General features: G+C 38.6%; 2 protein-coding genes across 2 annotated transcripts in view; one reads left to right on the top strand and one right to left on the bottom strand.

The window, feature by feature from the left end:
* atp10d (ATPase phospholipid transporting 10D) overlaps nt 1-8,239 on the bottom strand; it is a 46,933-nt gene extending 38,694 nt beyond the window's left edge. The window contains exon 1 of the mRNA XM_067613970.1: nt 7,857-8,239. The gene's annotated coding sequence lies outside the window, so the exon portion shown is untranslated. The remainder of the gene's footprint in view (nt 1-7,856) is intronic.
* A 129-nt stretch (nt 8,240-8,368) lies between these two features.
* Nucleotides 8,369-15,117, top strand: commd8 (COMM domain containing 8). Its single transcript, XM_067613978.1, has 5 exons — nt 8,369-8,511; nt 9,902-10,057; nt 10,684-10,836; nt 12,828-12,983; nt 14,826-15,117. The coding sequence occupies exons 1-5, from the start codon at nt 8,467-8,469 to the stop codon at nt 14,844-14,846; spliced, it is 531 nt and encodes a 176-aa protein (XP_067470079.1). The 5' UTR covers nt 8,369-8,466; the 3' UTR covers nt 14,847-15,117.
* The last annotated feature ends 2,336 nt before the right edge of the window (nt 15,118-17,453 follow it).

Raw genomic sequence — 17,453 nt, 5'->3', positions numbered from 1 at the left:
TCACGAATTACTTCCAGACTGGATGATTCCTCTGTGTTGTATGCACTCATCCATCTACATGACTGTCACATCCCTTGACCACCTCTTATATTAGTCATCGAGTCCTGAGCTGATGTAGCTAGAGTATCAACGCAGAGGACTCCAGCAAAATACGGCAGTGTGGGACAAAAAAAATGAACTGGGCTCAACTCCGTCATCACAAGACACTACATTCATTGGCTAATTTTATACATTGGCACACCAGGTGCACAGTACTGGTGGATTACTTTGTAACATGGATACTGTGTTCCTACTATTTACCTTTTGCTTGTCACAGTGAAAAATGCAGCAGTTGCCTTTGTGGTAATTTTACAAACTGTTGCGTTTTGTGTCTAAGAAGTCTTTAAACACATCAAAAGGATAAGTTCACAATATTTCAAGTGTGTCTTAAACAGCAGTGAGGTGTCCATATGAACAGTGAAAGAGGTTTTCCTTGATGTAATCATTCCTCCTGTTCATACCGGATATTAAAAGATCCTCTTCAAATGTGCTTTCAATGTCAGTGACGGTGGCCACAGTCATTTAGTGCAAAAATGCATTTAAAAGTTGATGTGAAGCTTATATGAGGCTTCAGCAGTCTGAGTTAGTCATATCAAGTGGATCTTTTTCGCATCAAATTCCCTCTTTGTGTTTCCTCAGACAGTGTTTCCCTGTTGAGCTGTGGTGAAAGTATAGTGACAAAAAGAGGAACTTTGGCACTAGTGTAAGGAGGACAGCCTTTTTTTATTTTTGAATTTCACAGGAGAAATCCTTTCTTTAATTCCACAAAGAAGACAAGGTGGTTGTTGTTCCAGAACTGGCCCCTTTATCTCTCAGTCTCACAGTCGGGGTGACAACTGATGCTGGCCAGACCAAACACTGGGCCCTCAAAACTCTCTGAGAGACAGATGGTCTGACAAGATAAAGTAACAGCAGGATGTGAAGACACTAAAATGACTTCTTGGGTTATTTTAGCTAGAGATGAGACTGAACACACACACACACACACACACGCCATACACTGTCATTTGCAGTCAGATCAAAGAGACTGTAAAAACCTAAAGTGTAGCCTATCGTCGGAGGACAATTAATATTGCATGTTAGTATGTGTGAGACTCATATTATGTAAGACTAGAGATCGGAATTGATAATATTTTATTGATTTTTTTTTAAATTGATTATCAATTCTGCGTATCAGTCTTATTCTTTGTCAATTCCCTTATCGATTCCTGACCAATTTTTTGTGTGGAAAAAAGTAGGTCTGCACAGGATTTCAGTGTCATCGCTGTTTATCAATGACCTCGCATGCTGATGAATATATGAAACATAAGAGCTACTGTTAGACCATGTGTTTCCCAATAATCACTATACAATTTTATATTTAGAACCATTATTGTTTGACCATAGTGATTGATGACGTCTGAATTTTTGTGCGTAAAACTCAAAAATGAATTCCCTAAGAGTCAAGAGATATGAGAGAGGACATGCCACCATTTTAGATCCAAACCAGATCTCCTAAGAAACAAAGGATTTAATATGCATTACAGATTGTGGTGTGAGTCACCTTCTACACGCCCAAAACTGTTGTTTTGCGAGCTGATAAGAGAGCCTGCTGACTGTCATTCATTAGGCTGCCCTCATTTCCACCAAGGTGCTCATTGCTTCAGTTATCAAAGTTTCTTGCAGGTTTTTTCTTCTCGCATCAGTATCAACCTGGAGGAACTAGGCTATTTCTTTGTATCTTTTTATACTTTTATACTTCATATTGAGGGGATCAAATAATGGTTAGTATGAACAGGAGGAATGATTACAGCAAGAAAAACATGTTTACATGTTCATTTGGGAGCCTGACTGTTGTTTTAAGACAGACCTGAATTGTGAACCTGTCCTTTAAGTCCAAATGGACTTCCTGGATCATATTTCATCACGTATATCGTATTTCTGTCTCACTGGTACCTTAAACAACCTGCCACATTAGGGCTGAATGTTAAACAAGACTAGTCTATGGCAACGCTGCTGACTCTGTGAGGCTGTGCTGGAGCTAAATGCTCACATAAGCATGCTAACATCATCACAGTAATGATACCAGAATGTTCATATTTGGCAGGTATAATGTTTACCATGATCCTCATGTTGGTTTAGTGTGTTAACATGCAAACATTTGCACTAAACACAAAGCAGACAGCTGAGGTTGATGTGACTATTATTAGTTTCAGAGGTTTGTTCATAAACCACAGCACTGGACAAAATGAAACTTTTACCAGATGATGACGCAAGATGAATAGTCAGGAGATCAAAGTTATTACAGTTCATTCTCTGGGGAACATGAATGTCTACTGCAAGATTTCAGATTAACCATCAGATAGTTTTCAAGACATTTCAGTCTGGACTAGTTTTGGACTGACCGACAGACCAACACCCCCCTTGAGCCATGCTGCTAGCATAGCTAATAATGTTGTAATCTGGGAGTTTGCAGAGTTGTCTCTGTTCAACATTCTATCTGGTGACATGGTGACAGGGTTCCAAAGAAAACGAATGGTAGTGAACCTACAGTAAAAGTGTGATAAAGACGTGTTCCAGGTCACGTCTTTTGAACTATCAACAGACTGTCCATGTCAGTGTAACCCTGACTTCTATAGACACTATGAAACAGCTAAAGGCTAACATTTGAGCACATGACACAGGCTCTTCTCACTCTGTCTATGACCTCCAGTAATTCTGGGAAGAAGCTTTTCTGACACATTTCTACACATGCTGACGTCACTTTGCTCCGGCCCTGAGGCGAGGAGCTGCACATGTGAGTAACACTCTATACTGCAGCTGGTCTGACAGAGAGACATCAGACCTGACACAGCTTCATTAGAACAAGCTGTCTAACATTACAGAGAGACACATGCAGGTACCTTCCATGCTGGTTAACATGTACAATACTTTAGTCACATAAGCGACCAACAAACATACATTTGCAAAAGCGGTACGTCAGAAAAAGAGAACTTAGAAACCATGATTTCCTTGTACATTGTTTAAGGGAGGAAATCTTCATTTCATATGTTGCACAGATGACTTTAGCTTTGAACAGTTTGAAGAACATATCTAATCATGTTGTTCCTTATTATGATTACCTTCAATAAACATATACAATGATATATTACTGTTTATATTCAAATTGTGCAATAAACATGTACAAATTGTTGTAAATTCAAACAGACTGTGGGATGCAGACATGTATATATACCTGCATGCTATACATAATCCACTGTATGCAAAATAACATCACATTACACATACAATATTTATTCCACAACCCTCTGCACTCACGTGAACCATTGTACTATTGTAACCCTGTAGACAGTTTACAGTGACAGTCAGTGGTGGAAAGAAAGTACATTTACTCAAGTACTGTAATTAAGTACAGTTTTGAGGTACTTGTACTTTATTTGAGTCTTTCCATGTGATGCTACTTTATACTTCCACTCCACTACATTTCAGAGGGAAATATTGTACTTTCTACTCCACTACATTTATTTGACAGCTTTAGTTACTTTTCAGATGAAGATTTGACACAATGGATAATATAACAAGCTTTTAAAATACAACACATTGTTAAAGATGAAACCAGTGGTTTCCAACCTTTTTGTCTTTTGACGTCTTACAAAAAGCAGTGTGTAGTCGGGGTCACATTTCACATGTCTATGAGTTGTTAACAGCTCCACCAAATAGTGATTTTTCCCTCTAAACTTCTCACATGCTTTCATTTCAATAAATGTTCAAATGATCCAATATTTCAGCAAAAATCAAAGATTAGAGAAAAAGTCCAAAAACTGAAAACAGATTTGTGTATCAGAACTTTGTTTTTTCTTCTTTCCTCTCCCATTAATCATCTCACCACCCCTCAGATTTATCTGCTGACCCTTTGGAGGGGCCCGACCCCTAGGTTGGGAACCACTGGACTAAACTAGTTAACTGTATATAAAGTAGTGTAAACTAGCTCCACCTCCAGCAGCTACAACAGGAACATGCTGCTCTAACACTGATGCTTCACTATTAATAATCTAATGATGTCATATATAATAATATATCAGTCAGAGGGACCAAACCACTACTTTTACTGCAATACTTTAACTACATCAAGCTCATAATACTTATGTACTTTTACTGCGATACTTTAACTACATCAAGCTCATAATACTTATGTACTTTTACCGCAATACTTTAACTACATCAAGCTCATAATACTTATGTACTTTTACTGCAATACTTTAACTACATCAAGGATTTTTCATGCAGAACTTTTACTTGTAATGGAGTATTTTTACATTGCTGTATTGACACTACTTACTGAAGTAAATGATGAGAGTACTTCGACAATGTAGGCTATACAGATGTAAGATATCCAGTGTTGTTTATACACACACATACTGTATACAGTACCAGTCAAAAGTTTGGACACACCTTCCCATTCTCTTGAATGGAGGACTAAAAGTGGAAAATTAAAAGTCAAGGAGTCAAAGGCTTTGAGGGAAGGGGACACAGTTTGGTAATAAGGGGGGAAATTCAGAGCACACTTTTCCAGAAGAAACATGTCTGGAACATGGATGTGAAAATACACAGCAGGTGTTATCACTCTTTACGTCTACGTCTGAGGTCACCATGAATAATGATGCACAATTTCCTTCAAAATCACAAAGATCCACGCAGTTATAATTAACTGGCGTACAATAAATATAAAAAAAAAAAACAGGATCTAGTGTTTTGTGTGGTCTATGCTTAAACTGCTAACCATCATTCTCAGCACATGGCTGAGATAATGAGAGAACAACTGAGGCTACTGCACATGTACCATCTACTTTCATGATACCAAAGTAAATATGGGACACAGACATACAGCATTAGGTTGAGATTTATACGATTGTTCACGGCCCGTTATTAACAATTTGACAATAGTCCTTTAAAAGGCCACACAGAAGATGTAAATCTCTGCTTTATCTCCACAGTATCACAGGCACACGTGTTTGTACAGTTGGTAGCTATACTCCTTCCTCAAACCGCTCATGTCACATGTACACACCTGCAAGTTTGAATGTTTGATTTTTAAGGCCTTAAAATCACGTGTCAAATTCAGTACATCAACATTTCAAAATATTACCTTGGTTCTTTTATTTAGTTTTACTCGGCTACATTGTAAATGAGGTCTCTGCCTCACTGTATTTCCCAGCTGATATAAAGGTTATAATAAGATCTTTCTAAAAATTGCCCAGGCTTTACTGACCAATGCAGCATTTCATGTGGGCAAATGAACTTGAAAAAGTCTCAACCAGCCCTGTACAATGGAACTTTGTTTACTTCAGTACAGTAAGTACACTTCCCCATAAATACTAGTTTTAAACTGGTTTTGGAGAAGTCAATAGAATCAGCGCCTACTTCATTAAAAAGGAACAATTTTGTGTTAGTCACATGTTGTGGTAGTTGAAAGTGTGATTTTATTTTTGTGTTGTGATTTTCTGGAACTGAATTGTAAATGTATGCAGAATACATCAAACTACAACTCACATTTATACATTCTATGACAGGGATCATTCCCAGTGAATCATGTTTCAGTGAGTTACTCTATTACTTATTATAGCTGGAGACTCTTGAAACCCTCTGAAGGATCCTAACAGGTCCCCAGACTCTCAATTTGAGAGCTACTGACTTAATGATGTCACATTAACTGGATCTACTGTATGATCCTCACTTAATTTGACTGGTCAAGCTGTTATAGTCTAATTAGTATATTATAATATATATATATGATTTTGTGCAGAGTGCTGTATTTTATTTAAATGAATCTTTGCCAATCTCTGATTGTCTGAGATGGTCTTCTGATGACCACAGGTGGTCTGTGTGTGCTTGAAACTGATCACTGAAGGTCATATACAGAAGACCTACTGTACATTAGTGGCTGCAGGAATTTGCTCTCATTCAGCCACAAGAGCATCAGTGAGGTCCAACACTGATGTTGGCTGGTAAGGTCTGGCTCGCACATTTGGAAAAACCCTATAGTCTAAAATAATGATATGTTGTCATATTAAGATGCCTTTTTGGAACTATTGCTGTAATCATGTCATTACTGTGCAGTTTCTGATATGTAAATATTGTTCATGTCAACATTCATGATTATGTTTGGAATGTCTGAAAGCTCTCTCTGACTTGGCGCATCATAATATGGATGTACCTAAAAATGTAAACCAAAGTCTGTCGATCAACATGATTAAAGCAGGGCTGCCACTAATGATTATTTTCAGTATGAATTAATCTGAAGATTATTTTCTCAATTAATCAATTAGTTGTTTGGTCTATAAAATACCAGAAAATTGTGAAAAATGTTGATCTTTTCCCTTCTTTTCATAACCCAGAGATATTCAGTTTACTGTCATAGAGAACTAAAGAAACCAGAAACATTCACATTTGGAATCTGTGAATTTGGACATTTTCTTCTCTTAAAATGACTCAAAACAATTAATCGATGATCAAAATAGTTGGCAACTTATCGATTAATTGACTAATCATTGCACCTCTAGATAAAAGTCAACTTTAAAGAATATAGTACTGTCAATGCACAGTATTTTTAACCCTGAGACGACCAACTCTGTAGTAATACACCTGTTTGAGACGTCATAAACACGGGAATCTTTCCTATCTCTACCATCCATCCACCATGTGATTGTGTGGTATAAGAGGCTGAGCCCAAAATATGAAAATCAGCCCAAGACCAAAAGTTAAGCATGTGGACAGGGGTGTCAGCATACCTCTGGTCAAACGGTGTATCTTACTGTTTACAATGGTGGAAAAGCTAGACCCAGCAAAAACACCAAAACACTGAGAGAAACACCTACATAAGTTGGTCAGGTGATGATCATCTGCTGGCCATGTAAGCAGCACCATACTGGCCTGCCAGTAGTTCTGCTGTTTTATTCAATAGATGCATGATCGCCATCCACACCATAACCCTGTGTTATGGTTCACACTAAGCTATGAGATACCACAGCTGAAATATCAATGCAATTTGATTATCAGATGCATATATCTACTGCCAGTCTATTAGCTTTATGTACTACAACTACTACCTGTACGAAAGTTCTAATGTTCTGTTTTTATTGAAACTGTCTCTGAGAGAATATTTTGCCCACATCATTTCAAGTGTAACTGTACCCCCAGGTCTGACCCTAACATAGGGTAGTAGGGTAGGTCTTTTTTTGCCTTATGTGTGAGTACAGTGAGAGCCACTTAAAATGCCATGATTCTGGTTTAGCTGCTGACACATACTAGTATGCTCTCCCAACATCACTCTTCTCTTTCACAGTGGATCCAAACAGCATCAGGTCATCACTGTCCAGCTAAAACAAACTTTACCAACTCTGGGAAACAACACAGATACATTTAGCCTTCCATACCAACAAAAACTACATGCATGGTTTGCAGTGATACGCTTTCTCTTGACTGAAGCTGGATATATAAACACGAGGTTACTAACCTGTAACCACACCTGTTTACCCACCTTATCTAACTGGGTTTGCTGAGTAAGAGTCTGTAAATTCTTGAACCTACTTATTACTGTGTCCAATAGCTAACAACATATAGTCAGCTATGACTGGCTATGACTTACTTTAATGAGTCGCTCGACCAACATTAAGTCTAAACAGAAAGAGAAAGCTTCCCACAATAGCTTGTGTTTCAGTGGTAGATAAAACTGCAGGCCTACATTGTTGTTCCTCTGCATTCTGCATACTGTTCACCATCACTGTAATGAATGAACACATCTCTTCCAAGAAAATATCCGAGTGACAGACAACACTTACCCTGCTGTTTGTTTCCATACGTGTCCTGCTTAACGGTAACGACAGCAACTCACATCGCTGTTTCTTTGCATCACTGTGCGACTGCGACTTTCTCACAAACAGCCTGCAGCACAAAGCAGGATGTGATCACCGGCTGCGAGGCGTTCCGTTTCCCCGTGCGGCGCCGTCCAACTGCACTCCCTTCCGTATCGGCAAAAATATATGTGTAGTGTGGTATTAATTAAGAATTACTTGACCTTGGTAATACACCCAGCATCCATTGGATTCGTTGTATCAATTTGCGAAACGACATTTTTAAACGTTAACAGTTGGTTGACTCTGGCTTTTGCCCTTTTTGCCAACGAGCAAGGTCACACTGAACTCGTAGATCTTCAAACTGAGTTCGGCGTGCGGGCCAACGTTAACACATAATGACCAGGCGACAAGTGTAAGAGTCACATCATGGCGAAACACAGATACATATACACTGTGATACATTTAACACCTTCCACGCACATAATAAGTAGTCTTTGAAGATGCTGGGTTCTCATTTTCCCCAAAGCAAGTGAACGCAGCTCAGACTACCATGTGACTGACATCAGCTGATCAGAACACGGAACCAAATGAAAACATGGTGGTTTTACTGGGAAGCTTACCTGTCACAGAAAGTCTAAAAGTAAGTGCTAAGCGTTGCACCCATGCTTATGCTGCTGCATGCTTATACACGTTTTATAATTGCGTAATGAAATAAGCTTGTAAATCAAGAGTCTGTGACGTCACTGTTCTTGTATCACTCACCGGCAGTTATTAGTCTTTTCCTCCATTCTTCCCTCACCAGTTACTGATGATATGTTGGATCTTATGTCTGATACTGAACACACAACCAGAATCTGTTCTATGTGTGGTCCTGTAGATGGATTCCATGTGAACAGGCTAGTTATTATTTTTACAAATAGTCTTTACAAATGTCCTGCATCTGTCTTCGTCAGTGTTTAATTATGATTGAATTATGATCATTGATACTTAAAGTCCCACTACACCCCAAAATAGGTTTTTCTTCTTGTTCCAACATGAAGGATGGACGTTTGATGAATGATTTCTGTACAGTTTGTTTTGACATTCATCTGCTGAAAGTTTCTCTAAAATCATTGAAAATGTGATTATAAGGAGCTTGATTTGTGATATCACAACTAGTTTGGTCTTGTAGTAAAGTGGGTGTGTCGTCTTGTGTCTAGCAGGTAAACTTCTGAAATGAAATATGTTTATATATTCATAGATTATTGAGAGTAGATGTAATTAGAATGATTTGAAAGTGGTAATTCTACTTCTTTTGAGGGAAAAACCATATCAGACACACATTATTGTTCCAAACAGAGTATTTTAGGTCTTAAAAAACAATTACATTTGCCTTTAAATGCTGCATGTTAATAAAAGTATCATTACATTTGTCCATTAATAATTCTATCTTTGCTCTATCTTTAAATGACTTATAATTACACATGGAAATCGAATTTCAAGATTATTTAATTTTAAGGCTTTTAAATTTAACTTTTTATTTCATTTGCTAATATGTGTACCTGCCAGGTTCAACCTCACCACTCATAGTTCATCTTTTTCTCTGTTATGCAGTCGATTTAATGTGAAGACAGCTCTCTTTAATTTGAAACCCAATCTGCAGTGATCATACTGGAGAGCAGTTGACCCCAAACACATCTCCCACCTGTTACTGCAGCTCTGGAAGAACATTTAGGCCATGAACACAGTGATGATGACAGCTGGATCTGAATTCAAGCAGACCAGCTGGACCCGTTCTATGTGGAGTTTGAGTAGGGGAACAGAGAGAACATTGGAAATGCTGTATGAGCAATGAGACAGCAGTTAAAGTTCCGTGTTAGCTCGAGTAGAGCATCTCTAAACTCAGCACAGTGACTCTGGCTTCCTCCATCATTGCAAAGCCATACAGAGCTGATCATCTCAAAACTCTCAAATGTGTGAATGCCTATAAGTTTTAGCCCAGTGAGACAACTAAACACCAAACAGAGCGTGACGGTGTTGTCTGTGTGTAGCTGTGTCACAGGGTGGTGGATGGACTCTGTGGACGGGAGCCTCCTCACAGGGGGGATTACAGCGTCACCTGGAGCCTGACGGAGTGGCTGGAGCTCCTCAACTCTCTGACAGCATTCTTCCGCCTGGCTGTAGGGAACGACAGCTCTGATGAGGAGGTGAGATGACAGCAGCACACGACTACAGTTGTAGGGTGACATTTAGATTAGAGATGAGGAGTGATTTGTTTCCTTTGGTTGGCATGAATTAACATCTTATTGTTACTGTAGAGCATTTGTCAATTGTTTTGATTAATCAGTTTATTTATCAATAAAATGTCAGAGCTCAAGTTGACGTCTTGTTTTGTCCGAAACCAAATATATTCAATGAACTAATATAAAATAATAATAATAATAATAAGACTTTTGGCATTTATACTTAAAAAATTACAAAGAATTCCTTGATTTTCCAAATTGTTGCAGATTAATTTTCTGCCAAACAACTAATGGATTAATCAGGTAGTTGTTTCATCTTTACATAATTGTAAATACGAGGGAAGCACAGATATGCACTGATCTGCTATTGGCTCTGATGTCATCTATTGACTCTAAAAAGTAATAAATCATGGAATCAGTAGTCTGTAAAAGAGATCCACCGTATATGTCAACTTTTCATTGTCAAGTAAAAGATTATTACATCGTGTGTTCAGACTTTGAGGTTTGTGTCATACTGCACATACGGGCTGTAGTGGTGAGTAGCTGTTCTCAGGTCAGGTTGTCAGTGTCCTCCTGCTGGCTGGGTGCAGGTGCTGGCCGGACTGTCAGATGTGAGCAACAGCCACGCCGAGGCGGTGCTGAGTGTGCTGAAAGCCAGACGGGAGGAGATCCGCCGCGCTCTGCTGGACAGAACCAACTCCATCTCCTCTGCTACTCTGCAGGACTTCGACTGGCAGCTTAAGGTGAATTACTGCTGTGCATTTTTTTACTGGATACTGTCATTCATTGACAAATGCACTCATAACCTTTTTACTTAAGAAGCATGACTTGCATTTTTAATATTTACTTCCAAACTGTCATAAATAACAGGATCATCCACTGTAGAGCAAGGAGGTCACTGCAGAACATCATGCAATCAGACTTCATGTAGCTGATACAAATCATCAAAATCCCATTCCAGCTTTAGACAGCTTGTAGTCTGAGTTGAAGTCTGTATACTTTGCGGTTTGGACAAACATAGCTATTATATATTTTGACGTGAGACTGGGTTGCTCTTAAAAACAATAGGTTTAAAGTAGGTTCCACTCCTGTGTTGGTGGACATCGTGAGAATGTTTTCTTCACCATTTTATGCTCTGGTTTGTTAGTTTTTTGGGGTTTTTTTGTAAATTTGGCACCATCTGTTTTACAATTGTTTTTGGCATTTCTGTGTGGTCAGAGATCTTTATGAAAACAACCTGAAAATGAATTGTGGATGTGCATTTAGCTCATTTAGAGCCAAATCCTTGAAAGGATTGTACAGCTATGCGGCTGTTAAACCTGTGCAAATGAGACATAAAAACATAGCATGTAATTCACAAAGCACCTGCAAAGGGTGAAATGAACTGCAAACTGCACCGCTAAGCACATAGTGTCACAGTGTGCCTGTGTCATTTGCATGTATGTAAATTAGGTGATATTCATGCATTCGGCGCAAAATTGACCACTTTCAATGCAAATAAGCCTTGCTGCAAAAACTCTAATTCACAAAGACCAGCACTAATTGCCACACACAATTAGGGTTGAGTTATTAGCGTCTTCAGATAGTTGGCGTTGGTGCACACTCACTCCTCTCTTTCTCTATCTCTCTCGCTCTCTCTCTTCAAATCTTCAGGCTTCAGGTGTGAGGCATTGAATGATATTGAATTGATATTGAATGATATCAATGGTGAAGTCTTCAGCCAGACATTGGGGGGATCAAGTGGGTATGGGGTGGTAGGTTTATCTCGGACTTTCAGCTACGTAAAAATAAAAATGTCCTGACAGCTCTGATGGAGCTCAGGATTCTTCCATAAGTTCTGCATTATTATTATTATTATTATTATTATTATTATTTATCCCACCGTATAAACCTGAATCTGTGTGTAATAGCTGACCTGTGTAAATGTGTAGCAGAACTCAGAACATTAATTACCGTCAGATCCTGACTGATCCGGTGTTATTGAAGTCACCACTGCTGTGCTGCATACAGCCTCTTTCTCAGTTTGGAGACGTTCTTATCGTTTCAGCTGCTGTGTGATGCTGCAGCCAGCTGTGACACACAGCCAGCTGTGGGCAACAAACAGAACATCAGTACTGATGTTTCTGCAAAATCCTGGATACATTCAGTGACACCTGAACAACATTATTGTAAGATTCAGAAATTAATCTAACATGTTTCAGACCTGCCTGAGTCACATTAATAGCTGTAGTCTATATTGATGGACTTTCAGTAGATTATGTTATAGATGTGAAATACTAGAGAAGTCAAAGAAGCAAAATACATGGAAGTTGGTTTGTGATTGTGGAGAGCTTGTGTGTATGCTCCTCTGCTAATTAAAGACACTTAATTTGAGGCTTTTGTGCTCTCTGCAGTTTTCATTATGGACCAATCTGTGTGCTGAAATGTGGAGAAAAGCCTGAAACACTAGAAACTGCTCTGCTCACTCAAACAGACGCAAAACAAGGGCAAATTGCACTCAGCTGCAAAACTTTATGGGCGTGTTTGCGCTGGCCACACTCATTTTGAAACATTTGTATATTTATCTTAACATGAACAACTTTACATGTTTCCATAATGCATCTTGTCACTGATTGGGCTGGAAAAGCTGTTTGATGAAGAATATCCAACAAAAAATTCAAATTGTAAGTAAAGTGGTAGGTCTGATATCAAACTATTGTTTTATTTCCTGTTCCTGTATCTGCTCTCCCTCCAGCTGGCCCTGTCCAGTGATAAGATCTCATCTCTGCACACTCCTCTGCTCAGTCTCAGTCTGGATGTGAGGGAGAACGGAGCCCTCCGGCCCATCACCATGGAGATGAACAGAGAGGAGCTCAACACACTCATCAGTTCACTGGAGGCTGCTAATAAGGTAGACACACACAGAACACACAAACTTGCACGGCTATCCTTGTTAGGACATTGCACTGACTTCCATTCATTGTGGACAGCTGAACCCAAACACTAACCGTAACCATAACCAACACATGCCTAACCCTAACCTTAAACAGGACCTCAGAAATAACGATTTGCCTCATTAGGACCAGGCTTTGGTCCCCATGAGGACTACTGGTGTTTATAACAGAAAAGGTCCCAGTGAGGTAACAAAAATGTGCACACACACACACACACTCACACTTTAGGTCTATCATAGGCTACTTTCAGGGACAAATTCAGACCAGTTAATTGGGGATGGCTTGCGATAAAATCTGTTTTTCCAATTGATAAAAAGCTGTTTTTTGGGTCAGTGGTTAGGGTTAGGGTAAAGGTTAGGGCTAGGTAAGTAGTGGTTATGGTTAGAGTTCCAGGAAATGAATGTAAATATAGGTAATGTTCTCAAAAGTTACCTAGGACAACGTGTGTGTGTGTGTGTGTGTGTGTGTGTGTGTATGTGACTTCACACTTATTCTTTCTTCTGTCTCTGTAAGAAGTTTCACAAGAATGTTTTCACCAGCTAATGTTTTCACATTCATGTAGAATAAACAGCTCAGCCACTAAGTGGCAGCATTGTCACAGTATGAAGCCAGAGCTGCTCAGTACACAAGTGGAATATAATGTGTCATCAGGATGGTTTATAACTAACTATACTGTAAATCCAATCATTACAGCACTCTGTTCATACTTTAAGGATTAAGGTTCAAGTCTAATCCATGTGTTAGCTGTGGACCCTGTAGATGAGTCTACATGGTTGGCATGTTATTAGTCAATAATATATTAGTAATATATTATCAGTTCTTAAAGTCCCCCTAACCTCAAAAAAGTGTTTAGCTTATGGTTGGATATTTGTGCTTCCCTGTGCAGAATGATGTACAGTATGTGCAGTTTGTTTTCACATTCATCTGATAAAGGGGAGTTTAAGGTGGGTGTGTACCTATGAGCATGATTTGTGACATCACATCTAGTTTTGAGCCAATTGTGGTCCAGTATGCCCCCCAGTACACAAACACTGAGAATGGACTTTACAGTGAAGGAGGAGAAATCTGGTGTCCAGCAAGAAAACTTGAAATGAACAATGTGCATATTCATTTATTCTGTACTTTTATATGAGGGAGGAAGAGGACATTTTCTAAGAAGGTAATTTAACTTTTTTTTTTGTGGAAAAACTATATCAGACACATTATTCAAATCAAAGCAGAGTTTTTAATAAGTTCAAACATGTTTGAAGGGGATCTTTCAACACACACACACATGCACACACTCTTCTAGCATGATGGATATGATGTAGTTTGTTTCTAGTCCTGTATTCCTAATAAAATAAAACTGTACTGTTTGTCTGTGGAGACGTTGACATCAGATTTTACATTAATAAGAGATATTAATGAATTGTTTGTTTGTTTTTTTAATCCATTTTTTATTATTAATCTATACCGAATAGATAAAAATGATACCATGTCATTACCACACTATTTTAGGAAATTTAGGAAGTTGAGCCTTTTTTTAAACTGAAAGTGTACAATATACACTGCATATGTGAACCCTTTTCACAAGTTTGACTTATGACAAAAAACATCATTGGGAATCTGTGATCTTGGGGCTGAGAGTCACACACAGATCAAGGAAATCAGAAAGTATTATCATAGGATCTGTTGACAGTAAGAAAAATGTAGAATAATGCTAGAGTTATCCTACAAAGCTGCATCAATCACTTTTTTGGCCACTTGGGGGCAGAAACAAGCAGAAATGCTAAGCGTTTCTATGTATTTGTGTCTTGCAGGTGGTGCTGCAGTTGAAATGATGGAATGATTGTGGAGTACTGATCCCCTTCAGACCCAAGACTACAGAAGTCCAGTGCACGGACATCATGTCATCAGTATGAAGAGAAGCCTTGCCACGCCTTCGTGTGTGGGGTTGACACACACAAATGATTTTGATGATAAAGTCTTAATGCGTTCTGTTTTTTTGTAATACAGTCTAATGCCTGACTGCTAAACACTTGTAATGCATTGTATCAAGAACATGTTGAAGTAAATGTTTTATTGAATCATATGTGATTCTGTGGAAATGAACTCAACCAGTGTCAATTTATTTTTACAACAAATGATTGAAAAACAGTCACATATAGAGTTCCATGTGTATTGTGATTTTACCTCAGCTGTGTTTCATGTCTTCACACTATGTGTTCCCATCAGATATCCAAGTGTCATAGAGAGCAGCAGGTTTGAGGCCATTTTTACCCTTTTTAAGCACATCTGGCCACCAACAGGGCAGAGCAATAACACATTAATGTTTAAATGAGTTATGAAACAGAATAAGACTGTTAAATAATTCTCTCTATATATATGTATATGTATTATGTGTGTGTGTTTGTGTGTGTCATAGAGTCACTGCAACTGACAACACTGAACTAACTTGAGCTGTTTCTGGATCAGCTACTTTTCACAGAGGCTGTTCTGAGGCCAATATTGCAAACTACTGAGTTGAAGAGTGAAAAAACAGTGTGATAGTTGAGAAAAGCAACTCTGGACACCAAAACATGATATTTTCCATAGAGGATTTGTATAGCTGAAATATTTCGTGTCATCAGTTGTAGTTCTGCCCAAAATCACAGCATGGTGTCACATTGTCTACAAAAGGAACCCAAAATTAAAAAAAAAGGTTAAATCACTTAAGGCCCTATCAGCAAACACCCCTAGTGTAGTTGATGAATGGGATGCACAGTATGTCCTGAGGGTGACATTAGAGGAAGAACCACAGGTTTACTAAAATGATGAGTGTGCTCATTTCATTTCATGTGCTACCCGCCTATTAGATTATGAGATATTGTGTCTGTAAAACTCACATGTTGTGGAGCTTGAGGATAGTTCACAGTGTTTCCCCTAGGTTGACTGCTTTGGTTGTCCAAAGCAGTCGGGGAGGGGAGGGGGGGATATGAAACACTCATCAGCCAGACATTTGTCCGTTCTCTGTTAAAGAGCAGCCAAAAGTGACACTAAAATGAGTGAGCGTGGTCAGGCTACGCTAACACGTTGTTGCTAACTTCGGGGCTAACCCCCTTCGATAGACAACTATTTTCTTGGTCTTGAGGAGCTGCAGCATTTATTAAGTGTATATAGTGTATATAGTATATAGTGTGCTAAACAAGAATGGTTCATCTTCCGGGGAGCATGTATTTCATGGCTGACCATCTGTTTGATTTTTACATTTCTTGCTTACATGAGTGGATGTTGTTGGATGTACCACAAGAAGTTACCAGAAACATTAGGGTTCCTCCTAGAGGTTTAGTTTGTCAGGGGATCATGAATATCATAGAGTGAGAATGTCTGACCTCAGGATTAGAGGTCACTAAATTAGTCACTAAATATATTAGGAACCTTCTCCTGTATTTTAGTGACAAATCATCAATGTGTGTAACAATGCAATATTTTGATCAAGGCAGGTGATGTAGTATACATCACCATAGGGCTCAGAACAATTTTGCCTGAAATATTCATCTTGAGTGCAGTCCACACTGTAGCCCAACCACTAAGTCAGCTATTATGAGCTTTTCATTAGTAAGTCCATCCATTTTGACATATATGTTTAGTGACGAGTAACAAGAAATGTCAGTACAGAAATCCCAAAGATATGTTTGGATTCCTTTCAGAGCAATGTCTCTGTAACATAGTTGATCATCAGAGAGAGAGCTGATATTTGTTTAAACCCTATACACAACAAAAACACTATATATAATGTGAAAGGAAGTTTAAGGCTGCAGTAATATCGCAGCCCCCATCTTGTAGAGCAGCCCTGAGTTAAAATAGTTTTAAGGCTATATTGTTTCAATACACAGTATATTGAGCTTAGATGGTTCACTTTATTTAATACAATTGTGCTTAAAGTCTGTGTAAAGCAATAATAAATATGTGCTCTGAGTTTTTCACACCACAGAAAAATGTGTTATTAACCAACCAGCCAAATCTGAATTGATTAAAAGAATATAAAAGTATATGAAATTAGGTTTCAAAATAATGGAACAACAAACAGTATTCTGAGCTGGGAAACGCTGGGGGCGTGTCCACTGAAGGTGCTGAAACCACACCCCCAACTGAACAGCCTCTGGGCCTCTGGGCCCCTGAACTTAACAACGCCCATGCCGAACTCCCTTAAAAAATATACAATTTAAAAATAGGCCTTGTTTGTAGGTGTAAGACAAGCGACATGGATGATATTTCAAAAATAAAATAATGCTAGGAGCCACTGTTTACAACCTGTTTTGTAGGTAAATGTGGACTTACTTCAGTAAAAATGTAACTTAAATGAGTAGTTAACAAGTAATCCATGGCCAATCATCATTCTGTTAAATTATTGTTATTTTCAATGAAGTTCAGTGTCAAAGTTACTTGCTTCTTTGAAAATCACCAGC

The sequence above is a fragment of the Thunnus thynnus genome, chromosome 16 (assembly GCF_963924715.1).
Source record: "Thunnus thynnus chromosome 16, fThuThy2.1, whole genome shotgun sequence".
Taxonomy (NCBI): Eukaryota; Metazoa; Chordata; class Actinopteri; order Scombriformes; family Scombridae; genus Thunnus; species Thunnus thynnus.
This window is presented reverse-complemented; position numbering and strand designations above follow the sequence as displayed.